Source organism: Linepithema humile, chromosome 8 (assembly GCF_040581485.1).
Source record: "Linepithema humile isolate Giens D197 chromosome 8, Lhum_UNIL_v1.0, whole genome shotgun sequence".
Lineage (NCBI taxonomy): Eukaryota > Metazoa > Arthropoda > Insecta > Hymenoptera > Formicidae > Linepithema > Linepithema humile.
In genome coordinates, this window is record NC_090135.1 from 6570982 (window position 1) to 6587753 (window position 16772).

The 16772-nt window shown below is 29.3% G+C and overlaps 1 protein-coding gene across 5 annotated transcripts; it reads right to left on the reverse strand.

Moving 5' to 3' along the window:
• Window positions 1–64: 64 nt before the first annotated feature.
• On the reverse strand, window positions 65–16745 carry LOC105674281 (thyrotropin-releasing hormone-degrading ectoenzyme-like). Of its 5 annotated transcripts, none has more exons than XM_067360352.1 (12): window positions 16356–16745; window positions 14428–14936; window positions 13612–14061; window positions 12714–12876; window positions 11515–11641; window positions 11187–11268; window positions 9838–10205; window positions 9252–9526; window positions 3529–3716; window positions 3053–3379; window positions 2849–2915; window positions 65–1850 (listed from the first exon to the last, which is right to left on the reverse strand). In XM_067360352.1, the coding sequence occupies exons 2-12, from the start codon at window positions 14907–14909 to the stop codon at window positions 1713–1715; spliced, it is 2667 nt and encodes an 888-aa protein (XP_067216453.1). In that variant the 5' UTR covers window positions 14910–14936; window positions 16356–16745; the 3' UTR covers window positions 65–1712. The 5 variants fall into 5 exon arrangements, with proteins under 5 accessions (XP_067216453.1, XP_067216454.1, XP_067216451.1 ...); XM_067360353.1 differs by having other exon boundaries at window positions 9327–9526; window positions 16305–16745; XM_067360350.1 differs by having other exon boundaries at window positions 16305–16745.
• Window positions 16746–16772: the final 27 nt, after the last annotated feature.

The following is a 16772-nucleotide window of genomic DNA, read 5'->3' on the forward strand; positions in this document are numbered from 1 at the left end:
CACTATCTGATTAGGTTCTATGAGTAGGTTCTTCTCCCTATTTATTAAAATTTTAAAAAATTTATTAAAATTTATTAAAAATAAATTTTTTATTTTTAAATTTATTAAGTGGAAATATTTCAATAGATTTCTACGTCACCCATAAGGTACTAATACTGACACGTTTTTCAAAAAGTGGTTTCTATCTACATTATTGCATCAATTGTTCATTCTTATAAAAGGCCAAGAAAATCTAATTAAGAAAATCTCTTTTATATATATTTTTTTTTAAATTAAGAATTTATTTTTATCTTTAATGGAATAGGTCTACGGGGGAAACCACTTAAAAAAAAACGCGTCAGCATTAGTATCTCATGGGTGACGTGGAAATCTATTGAAATATTTTCACTTAATAAATTTAAAAATAAAAAATTTATTTTTAATAAATTTTAATACATTTTTTTAAATTTTAATAAATAGGGAGAAGAACCCACTCATAATCAGATAGTGTCGCTCTTAACGCTCGGCGGCGCTGGCCCTAGCGGCTGCGGCGCGCGCGGTAAGGAGAGGAAAGGTGGCGTATACCACGGAAATCGGCTAAAATGTTCAGACTAATTCCGAGCACTGCACTAGTCGATAGAAGATGATATTTAATTTGATGGCAGCAGATATAAATAACTTCGATAGCTCGATAGCTCGATATACATATGATCGTGTGTCACAATAACGAATGTCGAGTAATTGCTGGCGGTTTAGTAATTGTCCAAATGTGTGGCAAAATCTGTTATTGCTCATTTGTCTTGCGTGATTAGAGAAAAATTAAAGACCAGCAAATTAAAAATACGAATTGACCAAATTATGTTTATTACAAGAGATATCGTCAGAGATGTGCCCCATAATTTGTTTTCCACCGCTCGATCTGCCTAGTTTGTCGGATTTCTCTTTCTTTTAGATGATCTCGAATTTGTCGATTTCTTGAATTGCTTTAAATGTCGCAAGACTGCTACGGATTGTTTAAAACTGCTGCGATCTAACAGTGTAAGTTAAAACAGTGTAAGATTGTGCCCCGTTCATGAAATGTGTTTTTACAACTTTAAATAAGCAATATTCTTTATCCAAAAATAGAACCAATTAAACGACGATAATTTCAAGAATGTTTTTTATCATCGAATCGGTAGAAGAAATCATATTTTGCTACTTGTTATAAATTAAGTGTTTCGGAAAAACAGCGACTTTTTCTTAGTGAAATTTAGATGTACTTTTATTACCGATAAATAAATATTAACTAATAAAATTGTGAGTTCGATACATTGACAATTGCCAATAGTAAAGAATTGCTTACAATATAATATGATAGATACAACTTTTGATTCATGTATGACGGCTTTCTCAGATAAACCTATATAAACAATTAAATGCAAATATTAATATTATGTTTTTTACTACTTCAAATATTTAAAAATTTTTGGCATAAGCATACAAACGTTCAAAATATTTTGTTTTACATTATTTAATTCTAGACAAAAATTATTTTCTCGCAAGTTACATTACACTTTCCCAAACACATTCTTTACTTCAGGGCCGATTCTTTTTTCAATATAGACAATAAAGCTTATAAAGTTGTCAAATAATCTTCAAACATTCTTTGTTTTTTTTATTGCAAATTAAAGAAAACAAATATTTGCTCCAACAAAAATTTGCTTGTAAGAAGGAATAATAAAATAAAACAATTATTATCTAAGCCGAAATAGACCGAGGACCCCATAATTACTGCTTTTTCTTGCGTACTCTGATTTTCGTCTTTTAATTTTTGCGTCAACAGCATCAACTAGTCGCTTTTCTTTCAAATTAACTTTTGTAAATTCAAGTACCTAAAACAAATTGTTTCGATAATTTTAGTAAACCTAAAAGGAGGATGTTTAATATAGGTTGATTTTGGCCCATGGTGTAGAACCAAAACTACAAATGGTTTCTTATAGATTTCATACCGTAGAATTACGTGGTAAAGTTTGTTTTTCTCTAAACAGCGGGGAAAGTACGGAAAAATTGAAAAAAGACCATGAAAAATGCAATTTTCCGAACTGGTTGAAGTTTGGAACATTCCTGAAGCAATTTTTAAAAAATAATTTGTCGCTCTTGTTCTTTTGCAGGGAGGAAGTTTCGAGACTAACAAACAAAGTACAAAAAAGACCGATCCGATACATGCGTCGGGAGACACCCTTATACCCAAAAAATTACCCCCAAAATCACTTAAACGATTCTCGCCAAGCTAAGGGTGTCTTTCGACGCATGTATCGGATCGTACTTTTTTGCATGACATATGACGGCCTCAGAACTTTCTGTATGCCAAAGGAGAAGAGCGACAAGTTATTTTTTGCTAGGCGAGAATTTTTTAGGCACTCTGGGGTGGTTTTTTGAGTATAAGGGTATCTCCCGACGCATGTATCGGATCGGTCTCTTTTGTACTTTGTTTGTTAGTCTCGAAACTTCCTCCCTGCAAAAGGACAAGAGCGACAAATCATATTTTAAAAATCGTTCCAGGAATGTTTTAAACTTCAACCAGCTCGGAAAATTGCATTTTTCATGGTCTTTTTTTAATTTTTCCGTACTTTCCCCGCTGTTTAGAGAAAAACAAACTTTACCACGTGATTCTACGGTATGAAATCTATAAGAAACCATTTGTAGTTTTGGTTCCACACCATGGGCCAAAGTCGACCTACATTTAACATACTCCTTTTTCGCTACAGTTTATGAGAGTATTAATTGCTGTGTTAAAGGTAATGTTATGTACATGAGAAATCTAGTAAAAATAAGCTTAATATTAAAGTAGTTAAAAAATAAAAGTGTCATTTAAGTTAAAAAAATATACCTTATTCAATTGCTTTACATGTTGATGCGTAATAATGACAATTAATGTTGCAATTTGGTCGGCTTGCCTGCAAAAGAATAAAGTGATAAATATTGTTATTTAAAAAAAACAATAAGAAAAAATTGCCGCTGGAGTATAAAATTTATGAATATAACAAAAATTTATATAAATATAAAGATTTATTTGCAAAGAAATTATTATTACGTGTTGGAAGTAAACATAAATGTATTATTTTTGAGATTTTGCAATATAAAATCGCAAACTGTATCGTTGCTTGCATGCCGCGCAACGATAAAAAGAATTATGTGAGCACGTGTATTGTTGTGTTGTAATAAAAAACTATCGATCAAATTCAGCTGCAAATAATCAGAAATGACTACAGGATCTTCACTGCAACTTAAATATTCTAAAAAATTTATATTATTAGGTGTTGTTGCCCATTTGTCCCATACGTCATACCAAATGGTGCTGTTCGCTGACACCAAACCATTACAATACATCCATGCTTTCCATTCTGATTGCGTTACAAAACTGCGTTACCAGAAAAAAAAATTTTTTACAAATATTTAGCTTATTTTATGATAAAATAATTTATCTAGTACGGTATTTGACGTATAGAATATAAGTATATGTAATGCAACAAAAATTGTTTATATAAGTATTGTGGGTGTAAAACATACATGCCACTTTCAGAATATAGATCTTTTGTCATTTGCATATTGGCTACTTCTCTGCATTCTTTGTTAGCAATAATACATGCCCATTTTATGGCTTCCGCTCTTAAACGTTCAGAAAAATCCTTTTTGTTTCGTTTTGCATTGTATCCTATCTTATACAGAACTCCACTCAATAATTTTTCCATCTTTTCCTAAAAATTGGTAAATAACATAAATTTCAATCTATTATTCTCTATAAAGGATATGTATGTATATTTATACATATATAACTTTATTTAACTTCCTTTATATGCAAAGTGATTCAAAACAATCTAATGTTCTTGAAATATCATATCCTTGGGCGATTTCTAAAACAATTTTTTCTCTTGCAAAATTTTGTTTGCAACTTCTTTTTGCAAGCTTTTGAATTATAATTGTAAATAATTCGCTACTCACACTCACTCGCACTGTGACTGCATTATGTTACTCTTATGATGCGTTGCACCGTCTTTGCATGCTTGCTTTACTGGATTCACGTGTGTACGAGTGGCAAACTATTTTCAATTTGTTATATATTATTTTTTGTACTATAGCCAGAGGCTCTTGAAACACAATATCAATTCTCTGTAGTTAATATAAAGTTTATTGTGAAAAGACAATACAGAAGGATTCTTGTCGATTACAGTCTTAACTGAACAGAAGAAGCGCATTTTCATTAGTCACGCAACAGTAACGCACGCACTCTACAGACACTGGCGCCAAACATAAATTACTAAATGAAACAATTATTCTCTACACCTTCCCTTAATTGTTAAATTATTGTATATGAATCTTACAACTAATTTGAAACATATATAAATCTTACATCTAAATCTAACTTAGTTTACTAATTTACTTTTGTGAGTCTCAAACTTAATTTGTCCTAGCGCTTTAGTAAATATATCTGCAAGCTGCGTATTAGTGGAACAATATTTTATCTGTATTAATCCATCAGCGACTTTTTCGTTTATAAATCTATATCTGACATCAATATGTTTACTTCTTTTGTTTCCTATACTATTTTTAATTAAACAAATGGTACTTTGATTGTCAATATTCAAAGTTGCTTTAATTGGTTTACCTGTCAATTCCTCAATTAGAAATTTAAGATACAAAATTTCCTTGCAACATTCTGTCGCCGCAATGTACTCCGCTTCGGTACTTGATAACGCTATTATAGACTGCTTCTTAGAGCACCAACTTATAGGACCGCCTGAGTACATAATTACAAAACCGGTCGTACTTTTCCGAGTCTCTATGTCTCCTGCATAATCAGTGTCTGAATAATCTATTAATTCTTCCTCATCTTTATTGTTATTCACATTGTATCTAATACCTAAATTCTTAGTTGCATTTATATATCTGAATATTCTCTTTACATTTGCTACATCTTGTGTGGATGGTTTTTCTAAGTGTCTGCTCGCATATCCTACAGCGTAAGCTAAGTCGGGTCTTGTTTTACTGGCTAAATATAAGATGCTTCCAACGCTTTCTCGATATGGAAAAACCTTGTTCATTTCCTTTTCTCCGTCATCATTGGTTAATATAGGAGTATTTACGGGTTTTGAATTTTCCATATTAAACGTCTTTATCATGTGTTTTGCATAACTTGATTGTTCTAATTTGAAATATCTTTTACCTTGTTGTATTTCTATACCTAAAAAAGATTTTATATTTTTAAATATAGTTATTTGAAATTCCTTACCTAAATTACTTAGAAGTCTGTTAATGACTAATTTGTTTTGTCTTATGATAAGTCCGTCATCCACATAGATAGCCAATATTAAGGAGTTATCATCAGTCTTGTATATACATGGTTCTGTTCTTGTTGGTTTTAGTCCTTTAGTTTTAAGAAAAGTAGTAAAACGCTGGTTCCACTTTAAAGGAGCTTGTTTGAGCCCGTATAAAGCCTTGTCGAGTTTACATATCTTATTATCACTTTTATATCCGTTCGGAAGTTCCATGAAGATTTCCTCATCTAGATTTCCATATAAGAATGCGGTTTTTATATCAAATTTTATAATATAGTCTTCTCTTTTTGTAGCAATTGCAAGTAGTGTTCTCATAGAGTTACTATTTACTACCAGACTAAAAGTTTCTTCAAAATCTATACCGTAGCGTTGTTCGCATCCCCGCACCACCAACCACGCCTTATATCTTCCGTCGTCCTTTATCTTAAAAACCCATTTATTACTTAAGATCTTTTTGTTCTTTGCTTCAGTTCTGTCTACAGTCTTCCATGTGTTGTTTTCTTCCAATGACTTTCTCTCTTCTTCTATAGCCTTTTTCCATTTTTCCTTGTCTGATCCTGTTATTGCTTCTTCATATGTTAAAAATACATAATCTTTAAATTTGCTTGCAGTTTTCTTTATCCGTTTTCCACGACCAAATTCTTCTTCAATTTCGTGTTCTTGTTTTTCTTCTTCTTCATTTTGTGATTCTTCATTTGCATCCTGATACTGACCAGAAAAATCTTCTTTACTTTCAGATGTGTTTTCTAGATCATCTCTAATTTCTTCTTGTTCTTCATTCCGATCTTCTTCTATATTTGTATTTATTCTTACTGATTTGTTTTGTGTTTTATTTTCTAATTTATTTTCTTCAGCAAATGTTACATCTCTTGAAATTATTATTTTTCTTTGTTCTTGATCATACAGTCGATACCCGTTTGGAGCATAACCAACAAAGATATATTTTCTGCATCTATCATCCAGTTTCTTCAGTGGTGTTAATATTCTTGTGTAAACGTTACAACCAAAAATATGCAATTTTGATAAATCTGGTTTTTGCGACATCCAGTTTTCAAACGGTGTTCCTTGAACTGCGTCAGTGGAACTTCTATTTGTTAAATATGCAGCTGTGCGAATTGCTTTTCCCCAGAAACTATTATCTATTCCTACATCCTTATCTATTCTATGAGTAAGGCTCTAGTTTTTTCAATTAATGTTCTGTTCATACGTTCCGCCTTTCCGTTAAGCTGTGGTGTATAGGGTGTTGTGACGTCCAAGATTGTTCCTCTTTGTTTACACCAGGTTTTAAGGTCTTTGTTGACATACTCGCGTCTATTGTCACATCTTAATTTTGAAATTTTCAGGTTCCATTTTGTTTCTACTTGATTTGCGTATTCCTTTACTATGTCACATACTTCAAATTTTCCTTCAATAAGATAGACCATAACAAAGTTTGTAAAATCGTCTATAAAAGTTAACATATATTTCTTTTTATCCCAAGTGGAAGGGTCTATTGGTCCACATACATCTGTATGAATAATTTCTAGAGGTCTCTTTGCTCTTGTTCTTTTCTCACCGAAAGGTATTCCAGTCTGTTTAGCTTTAACGCAAGTTTCACATACGTTATTTAAAATATCTAAGCTTTTATTTGTTATTTCCATACCTTTTGATATAGTTACTAATTTTTTTGTATTTTCTTTTCCAAGATGTCCTAGTTTTTGATGCCATTCAAAAGCCTTTTTATTTTCTTGTGTTAGAAGAGCGCTGCCCTCAGGATCTTGACTTAAGTTTATAGTCCACAAACCATTTTTACTTCGATAGCCAACTAGTTTTACGTTATCTTTCCATATTTCGGCTTTTTCTTTAGTGAAAGTTACCTTTCCTCCATTTTCCGTAATTGCATTGACTGATAATAAGTTTTTGCTTAGATCTGTGACATAGAGAACCTTGTTAAGTACGCATTTGTCTGTTTCAACAATGCCGATTCCTTCAGCTTTCAAAACTTGTAACTTTTTTGCTGTTTTAATTTCTGACTTTACTTTTTGTATATTTTTAACCCTTTGCGGCATAGTGACACTCCTGAGTGTCACCTTTTTCTGTACACTTTTTTACATTTTTGAAACACTATTTAATTAGTTTTAATGACAAAAAGCATATAAAATGTATTAGAGAACATCCCTTTATAGAAATAAAAAAGAAAACAAATGTTATTGTTAATTAATTGAACGTTATAAATAAATTAATTTAAAAAAAAACGATTTTTTTTAAATAAATGTAATTCTGAGTAATTAACAGTATAAAATAATCTGAAGATGATATCTAGAGAGTTTTTGGGGTCGCTGATTACGAATCTGATCTCAGACTTATAAATTCAAAATTCAGAATACATAAAGTACCCAGTTTTATCTCGATCAAGTAAATTTTCACATTTCCGTCGGCCATCTTGGATCTGCCATTTTGAATTTTTAAAATCTGATTCGTAATCAGCGACCCCGAAAACCCCCGAGTAACAATTTTCAGCTGTTTTCCGTGTAAAGAAAAATGTATGCCGCAAAGGGTTAAACAAGTTCTTGTCATTTGTCATATGTGATGATGAGCCTAAGTCCAAAATCCATTCATCTGTTTTACAACCAGTGGCTAGAAATGATACTTTATCCTTTGTAGACACTTAATCATCTGTTTTATTTTTACGAAAATAGCAATTTTTTTCAGAGTGATTATTTTTCTTGCATATATTGCACCTAATTGTACTTCTTGAACTATTTTCCTTTTTACAGAATTTTGCTATATGTCCTCGACCATTGCACTTGAAACAGCGTGTTTCTTGATTATTTTCTTTATTTGCCTTGCATGCTTTTGCTAGGTGTCCTGAGTTATTGCACTTATAACATTTTTTTTCAGTCGATTTAAACGCTACTCCATCCTGTTTTTCATCAGTTACAGACAGCCTATTTTCTTCAGAAAGTAGTCTTGATGTGAGGTTTGTAAGTGTTTTCTGATCTTGAGCGAGTCCCAAGCACATGCAAAATATTTATAATTATCTGGCAGAGTTGCAAGTATTTTTGACATCAACATAAAATCGTCAATGTCTGCGTTTAGAATTTTTAACCTATATGCTAAATTTTCAAGTTTACTCACATGTGTAGCGATATCAGTTTCTTTCTGATATGTAAAATTGAAAAATTCCTGAAGTAGAATACATTTTTGCTGTTGTGTATCCCTTTCGTACATGGCACAGATTCTTTGAAACATTTCGTGAGACGTTTTGCATACGAGTATGTGAGTCAATGGTTGTCTTTCTATCGTTGTGATTATTATTTTCTGGGCACGTGCATCTTTCCGGATCCATTCTATTTTTGCTTGTTCTGTAATATCTTCCGTTAGTACCGATATTCCTGTTACGATCTCATATAATCCGAGAGACTTGAACAAAATTATAACTTGAAATTTCCAAATCATGTAATTTTCACTGTCCTTCAACTTCTCTATATGTGTTACTTCGTCTTGACTATTCGACGTCATTTTTTTTACTTTTTACCTTTTTCACTGATTTTACACCTCTGACATTCTTGGGCACATAACCTGTTATATACTACTTTTTGTACTATAGCCAGAGGCTCTTGAAACACAATAACAATTCTCTGTAGTTAATATAAAGTTTATTGTGAAAAGACAATACGGAAGGATTCTTGTCGATTACAGTCTTAACTGAACAGAAGAAACGCATTTTCAATAGTCACGCAACAGTAACGCACGCACTCTACAGACACTGGCGCCAAACATAAATTACTAAATGAAACAATTATTCTCTACACAATTATATCTCAAAAACTAACCTTTCAACAAAATTTTGCTAAACAAAAAATTTTATTAGAAATCACTCAAGAATATGACATTTCAAGGACATCAGATTGTATTGAATTACCCTGTACAAATAATATTTTGATGCAATCTTTATAGAAATTTGCTATTACCTACCATTACGTTGTCAGCATCTTTAATTGAAATCATAACAGTCATTTGTTCAAAAGCTTTAAACATAGGATACCATACCACATAATTCGTTTCTCGTGACAAAAATGCAGAAATGTCCCAAAACGTAACATAATCAAGTTGTTTATGTATGAGGAAGTGAAACGCATCATCTATGATTTGGGCTCGATTGAGAACATGTATGTCGATATATTTCGTAGAATTCATGTATTGCGCAAGTTTAACCCAATTTTTATGATTATAGTTAACACGATAATATCCTATTATAAAAAGAACAATTTTCATTATTAAAAACTCTTGAAAGAGTTTATTAAATAATAATTTCTAATATCGCTTTTTGTGAAACAGTTTCTCCAACTATTAATTTTTTTATAAAATACTTTGAACAATTTGTTATAAAAAACAGTAAGAGCGAATAGCGTGAGAGTGTGCGAATAGTCTGAGAATTTGTGCTTGCAAGTGACACGTACGATTGTGCGAGTGCATGTGTCACGAGCATTAGGGTGCGTAAGATTAAAAAAGCAAAAAGATATCAAGATAAAACATAATAAGTGTAATGTTTTACATTTACCTATTTTTTGTAAATTGACTATAATCCAATCATCTTTATCAAACTGTTTCCATAATGGTTTGATGTCTTGTGGTGCTATCGATAAGGAATTATTTTCATTAATGTCTTCAAAGTTCATGATTGATTTTGTCGTATATGTCACAAATGCTGAGAGATGTTCTGTATCCTCGTCAATAAAATCGTTACTACGATATTCAAATATTATCTCGTTATCGACATATCTTCGGGTCACGTACAGTACAGGATAATAATATTTTCTAGTTGTCCAATTAGAAATAAGTTTTTTTATAAATAATTTGCTTGAGTTATCTGGATACGTACGTAAAACAATTTGTATAATGTTCCATAAGTTATTTGTTTGATTATATCTGTAAAAGAAAGAATTTTTTTAAGAAAGTACACTATGCAAATTTTTAGCAAAAATTTTTGCTGAACACAAAATTATTATTTAGTACATTAAAATATTAATTTATATATTTGTATAATTATATTATTATATATTTGTATAATTAGTAATTAGAAATATTAATATAATTGTACATAAAAGATATGTAGGATGTGTGTTTTTGGATTTGGAAAATCTTTCTTTATCTAATTTTATATTTGAGTAAATTAAACTTATTTTTGAAATAAATCATCAATTTCAATCAATTTTATTGTTTTCTTCATGGTACGATTTGGAGGATTTTATTAAGGTGTATAGAAAACCGACTTATTCGATTGTAGCAATTTATTAATATGTAAATTAATGTAAATTGACGTATATAAATTACACTTTAGAAACAAGGAATTAAATTACATCTATTTAGTTTTTTATAAATGCTTGTTATACTGCTACACCAAAAGAAAATGGCATTACTATAATATTAGCAATATCAAACAATTTTTTATATTATTTAAAAATGTATTGCGATACATTTTTATATTTTTAACATGCTGTATAATTTTTAATAAATACATCGGTCTCAGGATCCATTTTTTTTAGCTTAATTTTTGTGTGATTTAAAAAAACGTTAACTTTTTAAGAGTTAGTAATAATAATATAAAAAATATAATACCATTTAATAATGGACAGTGTCTAGTACATAAATTCTTATTTTGAAGTTTTAACTAATTATAAGAGATTATTTCTAAAAATAAAATGGTATGTTGGTTTTGGTGATTTTTTTTTTAAATCAAACGTTATGTTCACAATTGTTTACAGTTATGTAGTTTTAAAATTACTCGATAAGTTTGAAGCAGTATATATTTATATTTTTAAATTGTAGAATTTTAAATACGTTATTTTTCTTCAATATTTAGTTTATGTAAGTATTATTCAACGAAATATATAAAATAATATTACTTACTGTGTGCTATTAACATATGTGCAGATAGCAGTCCAAAACACATCAGCAGTCAACTGATGTAATATGTGCCATATATTGGATGCTGAAACAATTAAAATTATAAAGTGCTTGTCAAGTACTTTCACATATACATATTTTTAAAAGTTAAGATATATTTCTTTTATAATACAATCTATGTATGTCAGTACATTGTATTTTAAGTTGTTCGTAGATCAGTTTTTTGTTTTTTTTTTATAAAATTTAAAAATTTGCATATTATTCAACAGTATTATTTAACTTTACTAGTTTTAACCATTTGTAGGATTTTACTTATATTTTGCCAACTCACATTTTAGATGATCTACAAGATAACTAAATGAATTCTTTTTATTTGTATTAGAAGGAGTATCAAAGAGAAAAGATTCCCGTTGTGTTTCAACGATAAATAAATTCATTATGTTATATTCCGAAGTAATCTGAAAAATATAATAATAATGAAATTAATATTTAGTCAACAAATTACAATTTTAAAAAATACAGCACGACTGATCGTTGGAAATAAACTTTTTTTTATCATAACATTAATTATTAAATAGTTGGTAACAACAGAAATTTAATGAATACAACGTAATTTTTTAACATTCACGTATATGAAACAGAACAAACTCTTAACAGATTTATTTATTGAAACGCGGTAAAATCATGTATGGGTTTAGTCGTCACTCTATGTTTAAAAACTTTGGACAATATAAAAAGTAATTAACAATTAAAATCAGCACTTTAAATAAATATCCCTCTAATTTTTCCTGCTTAGCAGTTTTGAGGAAAGATCATTATACTGTCTTTATGTAGCAAATGTCTTCCTTTCACTTTCATTGAAAAATATAACATAAAGTAAGTAAGTCAAAGTAAAGCACGCAATTTCTGTTACAAATTCATAATGTCATATGTTTGCTACATGAATTGCTTTATTTGACATACAATGATGAACATCTAATCATGAATTTGAATCAAATGCAACACGAGATATTATTAGCCCTTGGTGTTAAAAACAAACATATATGCACACATACACACACATTATAGATCATTATCACTTGTTTTACTTGTTACTGTTTTAATGTAGGAATAATTATTATAAACTAATTCGTGGATATAAGAGGGGAAGGGGCTCAGCACAACACTCTTCTCCGAAAGATATTGGAGTTGGCTATGAGATAAGGTTTTCTCGGGATAAGGATGTAGAGAAAGAGAAAGGCAGAGCTCTCTTTCTGTCACGCGTTCTATTTACCATGTTTAAATAAATAAATCTGCTAAGAATAAGAGTTCATTTTACTAAATATAGAAATTGTCATAAAATTACGATCTATTCAGTAAACTTCTTTTCTTAACAACTTTTTAATAAATAATGAGTGCCGAGAACTTTTTTCTTGTTACTCAAAACAATTGGCTTTGGTAACGTATGTCAAAGCTAAGACGATTGGATCTGATTGTGCAAATCTATATGTTTACCAAATGTAGAATATCAATAATAAGAATGAAAATTACCTGATATAAAATATACGTAGCAAGCCATCTAATAAAACCTGTTTTCGACCACAGCAACACATCACTATACCAAAGAGATACTATTTGATATGTTATTAAGTATGACACTTTCAATTTATACCCAATGGGATCTGAGTTTTCGTCATGAATAATATCAGCTTCTCTGAAAAATGGTTTCAAATGTAAAAAGTTTGTCGACAATGTTTGCGGTAAATAAACAGTTCAATAGGTTCTTCATTTTGTGGATATAACAATATATTACAAAGCCACGAATAAACTTTTTTATAACTGCTTTTGGCAAAAAATGTATTTAAGATTTTTTGAGCTGAATATTATAACGTAAAAATAAAGTGACTTTTGAAAATTTTGTGCAGTTATGTAACTTTTTTTAACAATGTAATTTATCTTACTTATAAAACGACGTAATATTATTTGTTAATTTATACAGTCACATACAGATTTTATTTCAAAAAGCTAGAAAAAAGAAATTTTGTACATTTTTCATAAATAACTTCACGGATAAAAAAGAACGTTGGATTTTAAAAGACAAGAACTTTGATAAATTCGGACAAAATAACTGATATAATAAAAGCTCTTATTGCAGTCGCTTTATGTGTACAACTTATAGCACACAGTCATTTTTCATGCTTTTAAAGCTAAAATAAAATCTGAATTGACGAAAAAAATGATTATTTCTAATTTTAATCTAAACTAAAAGTAATGATATTTTCTTAATGTGACGCAAGTGAAATTGTATAGATTTCAACTATTTCCTAATTTATACATTGTGACATAAAAATATGTTTATTTTTCAGTTTTGAAATTATATTATTCGATAGTTTTACATTTCTCATTTAATAATCATTTTTGATCAATTTATTTTAGTTCTGAATATTACCTTTGTAAAATTAGTCCCCATGTCTCAGTGGTATTGTGTTGACCATCCCAGAATGCAACATAGTCTATTTTTGGTGATTTGTCTATACTACTTTTACATTTCAAAAAGTATAGTACTTGTTGGGCAATACATTCCGCTAAATGTAAATAGCCTCTAATGTTTTTTCTAGCCCAAAATGTGACGTTTGCAACCGAAGTATGAATTCTAGTGAATGAAGTTATTACAACCTTTACATGTTCGATAAATATTGAAGATGATTTTTCAAAATGTGTCCACATCATGTCATATTCAAATTTGTCATTTTCTGTTGCTTGTATAGGCATATTTGACAAAGCTGTGTAATTTTTATGATGCTTAATGGAAATTTTATAGGTGGCATTAAATGCTATCTTGTCCCAGCATGGGAATAGTTGTTGAGCAGTCATTACATCAACACCTGTCGCATTTAATCTATCATATTTTAACAATATGATAAATATAAAATTTTAAATATAATTATACTCAATAATCGATTACGGATAAACTATGGAGGACAGACTAAAAGTGTTGGATTTCATAAAAATTGAATCATAGTTTATAACGCTGTACAGAATGTTGCAAATGTACCAATTTGACATATATTTCTACATCTAGTAATCAACAAATTTGAAATGCAGTGTTGAATTCATTTGAGTACTATTATGTCTATTTTATGTAATACGCAATTCTCAGAATGTCATCTGGTTTATAAATGTTTTTAATAAATATATTTTGAAAAGGATATTATCGAAAATAATCTGTATAGTATAATTTTGTTTCAAATATTTTTTTACTCACATATTATCCGGAATTTCCTTAGAGTATGAAAATGCAGAGATGTATATCTTGTCATTATTTATGTGACGCATATACGCCATTATTAGAGTATACCTTCCAGGTGTTAAAAATTTTGGTAATTCTGGCATATTGGTAAAATCAATCGTAAGCATGTTCCGTTTATGAATAAATGAATAATTTGGAATATAAATTTTTTCACTATCAAAGTCTTTATACAAATAAATTTTAAATATAGCGAAGGTCACTGGATGCATAGATATATTTTCCGTTTGACGATTAATATATATAGTTATATTACATTCACCAATAATGTCATTTGTTTCGTAACTAAATTTTATTTTGGCATTATAATGCAATGGTATTAATGGTATAGAATGCGGTAAATGAATTACAGTCTCAAGCTCGGGATCGACAGCAGTGCAAAGTGCTATTGTAATGATTAACATTATTTCGCCATTTGTTAAAGGTTTTTGAAATATCATATTTAGTTTTTTTTATATAAAAAGTTTCTGAAAAAATATTTGTTAGCAATAAAATATATACAAAATAAATCGTTACAAACAAACTGCAGAGCAAGAGCTAGTTAGGCATGCTCAGTTTATTACTTTATATCACATTAACAATAAATTAGACGGTTCGACTTCCTTGAGATTAATGCTCAATGACCTGGAGGTTTGCTGTGTTGGTATTAATAATGACTTTGAAAATATGGTTTCAACTACCCTTTAAATGTTTTCAAAATAAACATTTTATAGGAGTAATTAATTGTAATATGATCTAGAAGATAGTTTTTTTTTAATTTTTTTAATAATTGTACTGAAGATGACCACACCCAAATGGTCAAAACGTCTATTTTATTGTTAATGTGATATAAAGTAATAAACTGAGCATGCCTAATTAGCTCTGGCTCTGCAGCTTGTTTATAACGATTTATTTTGAGTAATTCGAGCCGAAAAATTGTAATATCTTAATTAAAATATATACATTTGCAATACATAATTCTTAATTTTTATATAACAGAAAAAAGTATATAATAACGATTAAAGTAACTTACACTGAAAAAATACAAAAAAGACCATGATATACTGAGAGCAAAATGTGATATTTTAAACAATAATTGTATGATATTATAATTATAGTTACGGCACTTAATTTTATAGGAATCGTTAATATAATGTTAGCAATATATTTTTATATGTATAGTATATTGCCAAAGATGTAAGCAATCATACAGTTAGAACATTTAGAAAAACATGGTAGACACCAAATAACGCTATTGATTATGGTTACTGCTATTATTCTTTTCTTTCAGTGTAAGATATAATATAATAAAAGAAACATGAAAAAATAAAATTAAAAAAATATTACTGACAGTTTTTGGAAAGATAGTAATATTGTTTGCATATATATGAATAATTTCATAGAATATTATCAAAACATGTTAAATACTTAAACACATTAAAATATATTGAATATTTAAAAATGCTTTTTGCAATACAAGAATATAAAAAAAGATGAAATTATAACTTAAAGTAATTCGATAACTTAAAGTAATTCGCTAGTAATCCGAGAAACATTAAAATGTTAAAATATTATATTTATTATCAGTTATGATATACATTCTCAAATACATGTAAGCAAGCTGTGCGCGCACACATACACAGTTAATTATTTGCACTTTGCAGTAATGATAATTAATTATTACACATGAAAAAATTTATGCTGTACAAAATAAAAAATAAAAAAGTAAAAAGAAAGTTAGTGATACAGTTACTTATGCAGAAAGAGATTTGAGAAAATAAAGTTGTATTTATCATGCTTTATAAATTTTTCTATGTTCTGAATTAGAAATATTTTGTTTCTGGTCACTTACTTACATGTGTATATTAAATAAGTCAATTAAAATGCAATGCTACGTAAAAACTTACAATCTTGTAAGAATAATACAGTTAATACACACAAATCGTGAATGCCAGGAGTATATAAATCAAACTGCTATTCCATTTGCACCGAGAAGTCGCCGAATACTAAGAAAGATACTTGTAATTGATATTATATATATGTCTCACAAACAGGCTAAGAGGTCATTCAACAGGCAAACACTTTACTAGTCGATAGAAGGATGATATTCAATTTGGTGGCAGCAGATATAACTTCGATAGTTCGATAGTTCGATATACATACGATCGTGTGTCACAATAACGAATGTCGAGTAATTGCTGGCGGTTTAGTGATTGTCCAAATGTGTGGCAAAGTCTGTTATTGCACATTTGTTTTGCATGATTAAAGGAAGAACTAAAGACCAGCAAATTAAAAACATGAATCTACCAAATTATGTTTATTGC

Bases quoted from the DNA above. Each gene is read 5' to 3' on its own strand.
- LOC105674281 (XM_067360352.1), bottom strand. From the start codon at position 14,909: ATGATATTTCAAAAACCTTTAACAAATGGCGAAATAATGTTAATCATT. The intron at 12,877-13,611 runs GTAATATTCAGA...ACCATTTTTCAG, and splicing joins TGGGGACTAATTTTACAAAG to AGAAGCTGATATTATTCATG. The intron at 10,206-11,186 runs GTAAGTAATATT...TTTCTTTTACAG, and splicing joins ACATATGTTAATAGCACACA to ATATAATCAAACAAATAACT.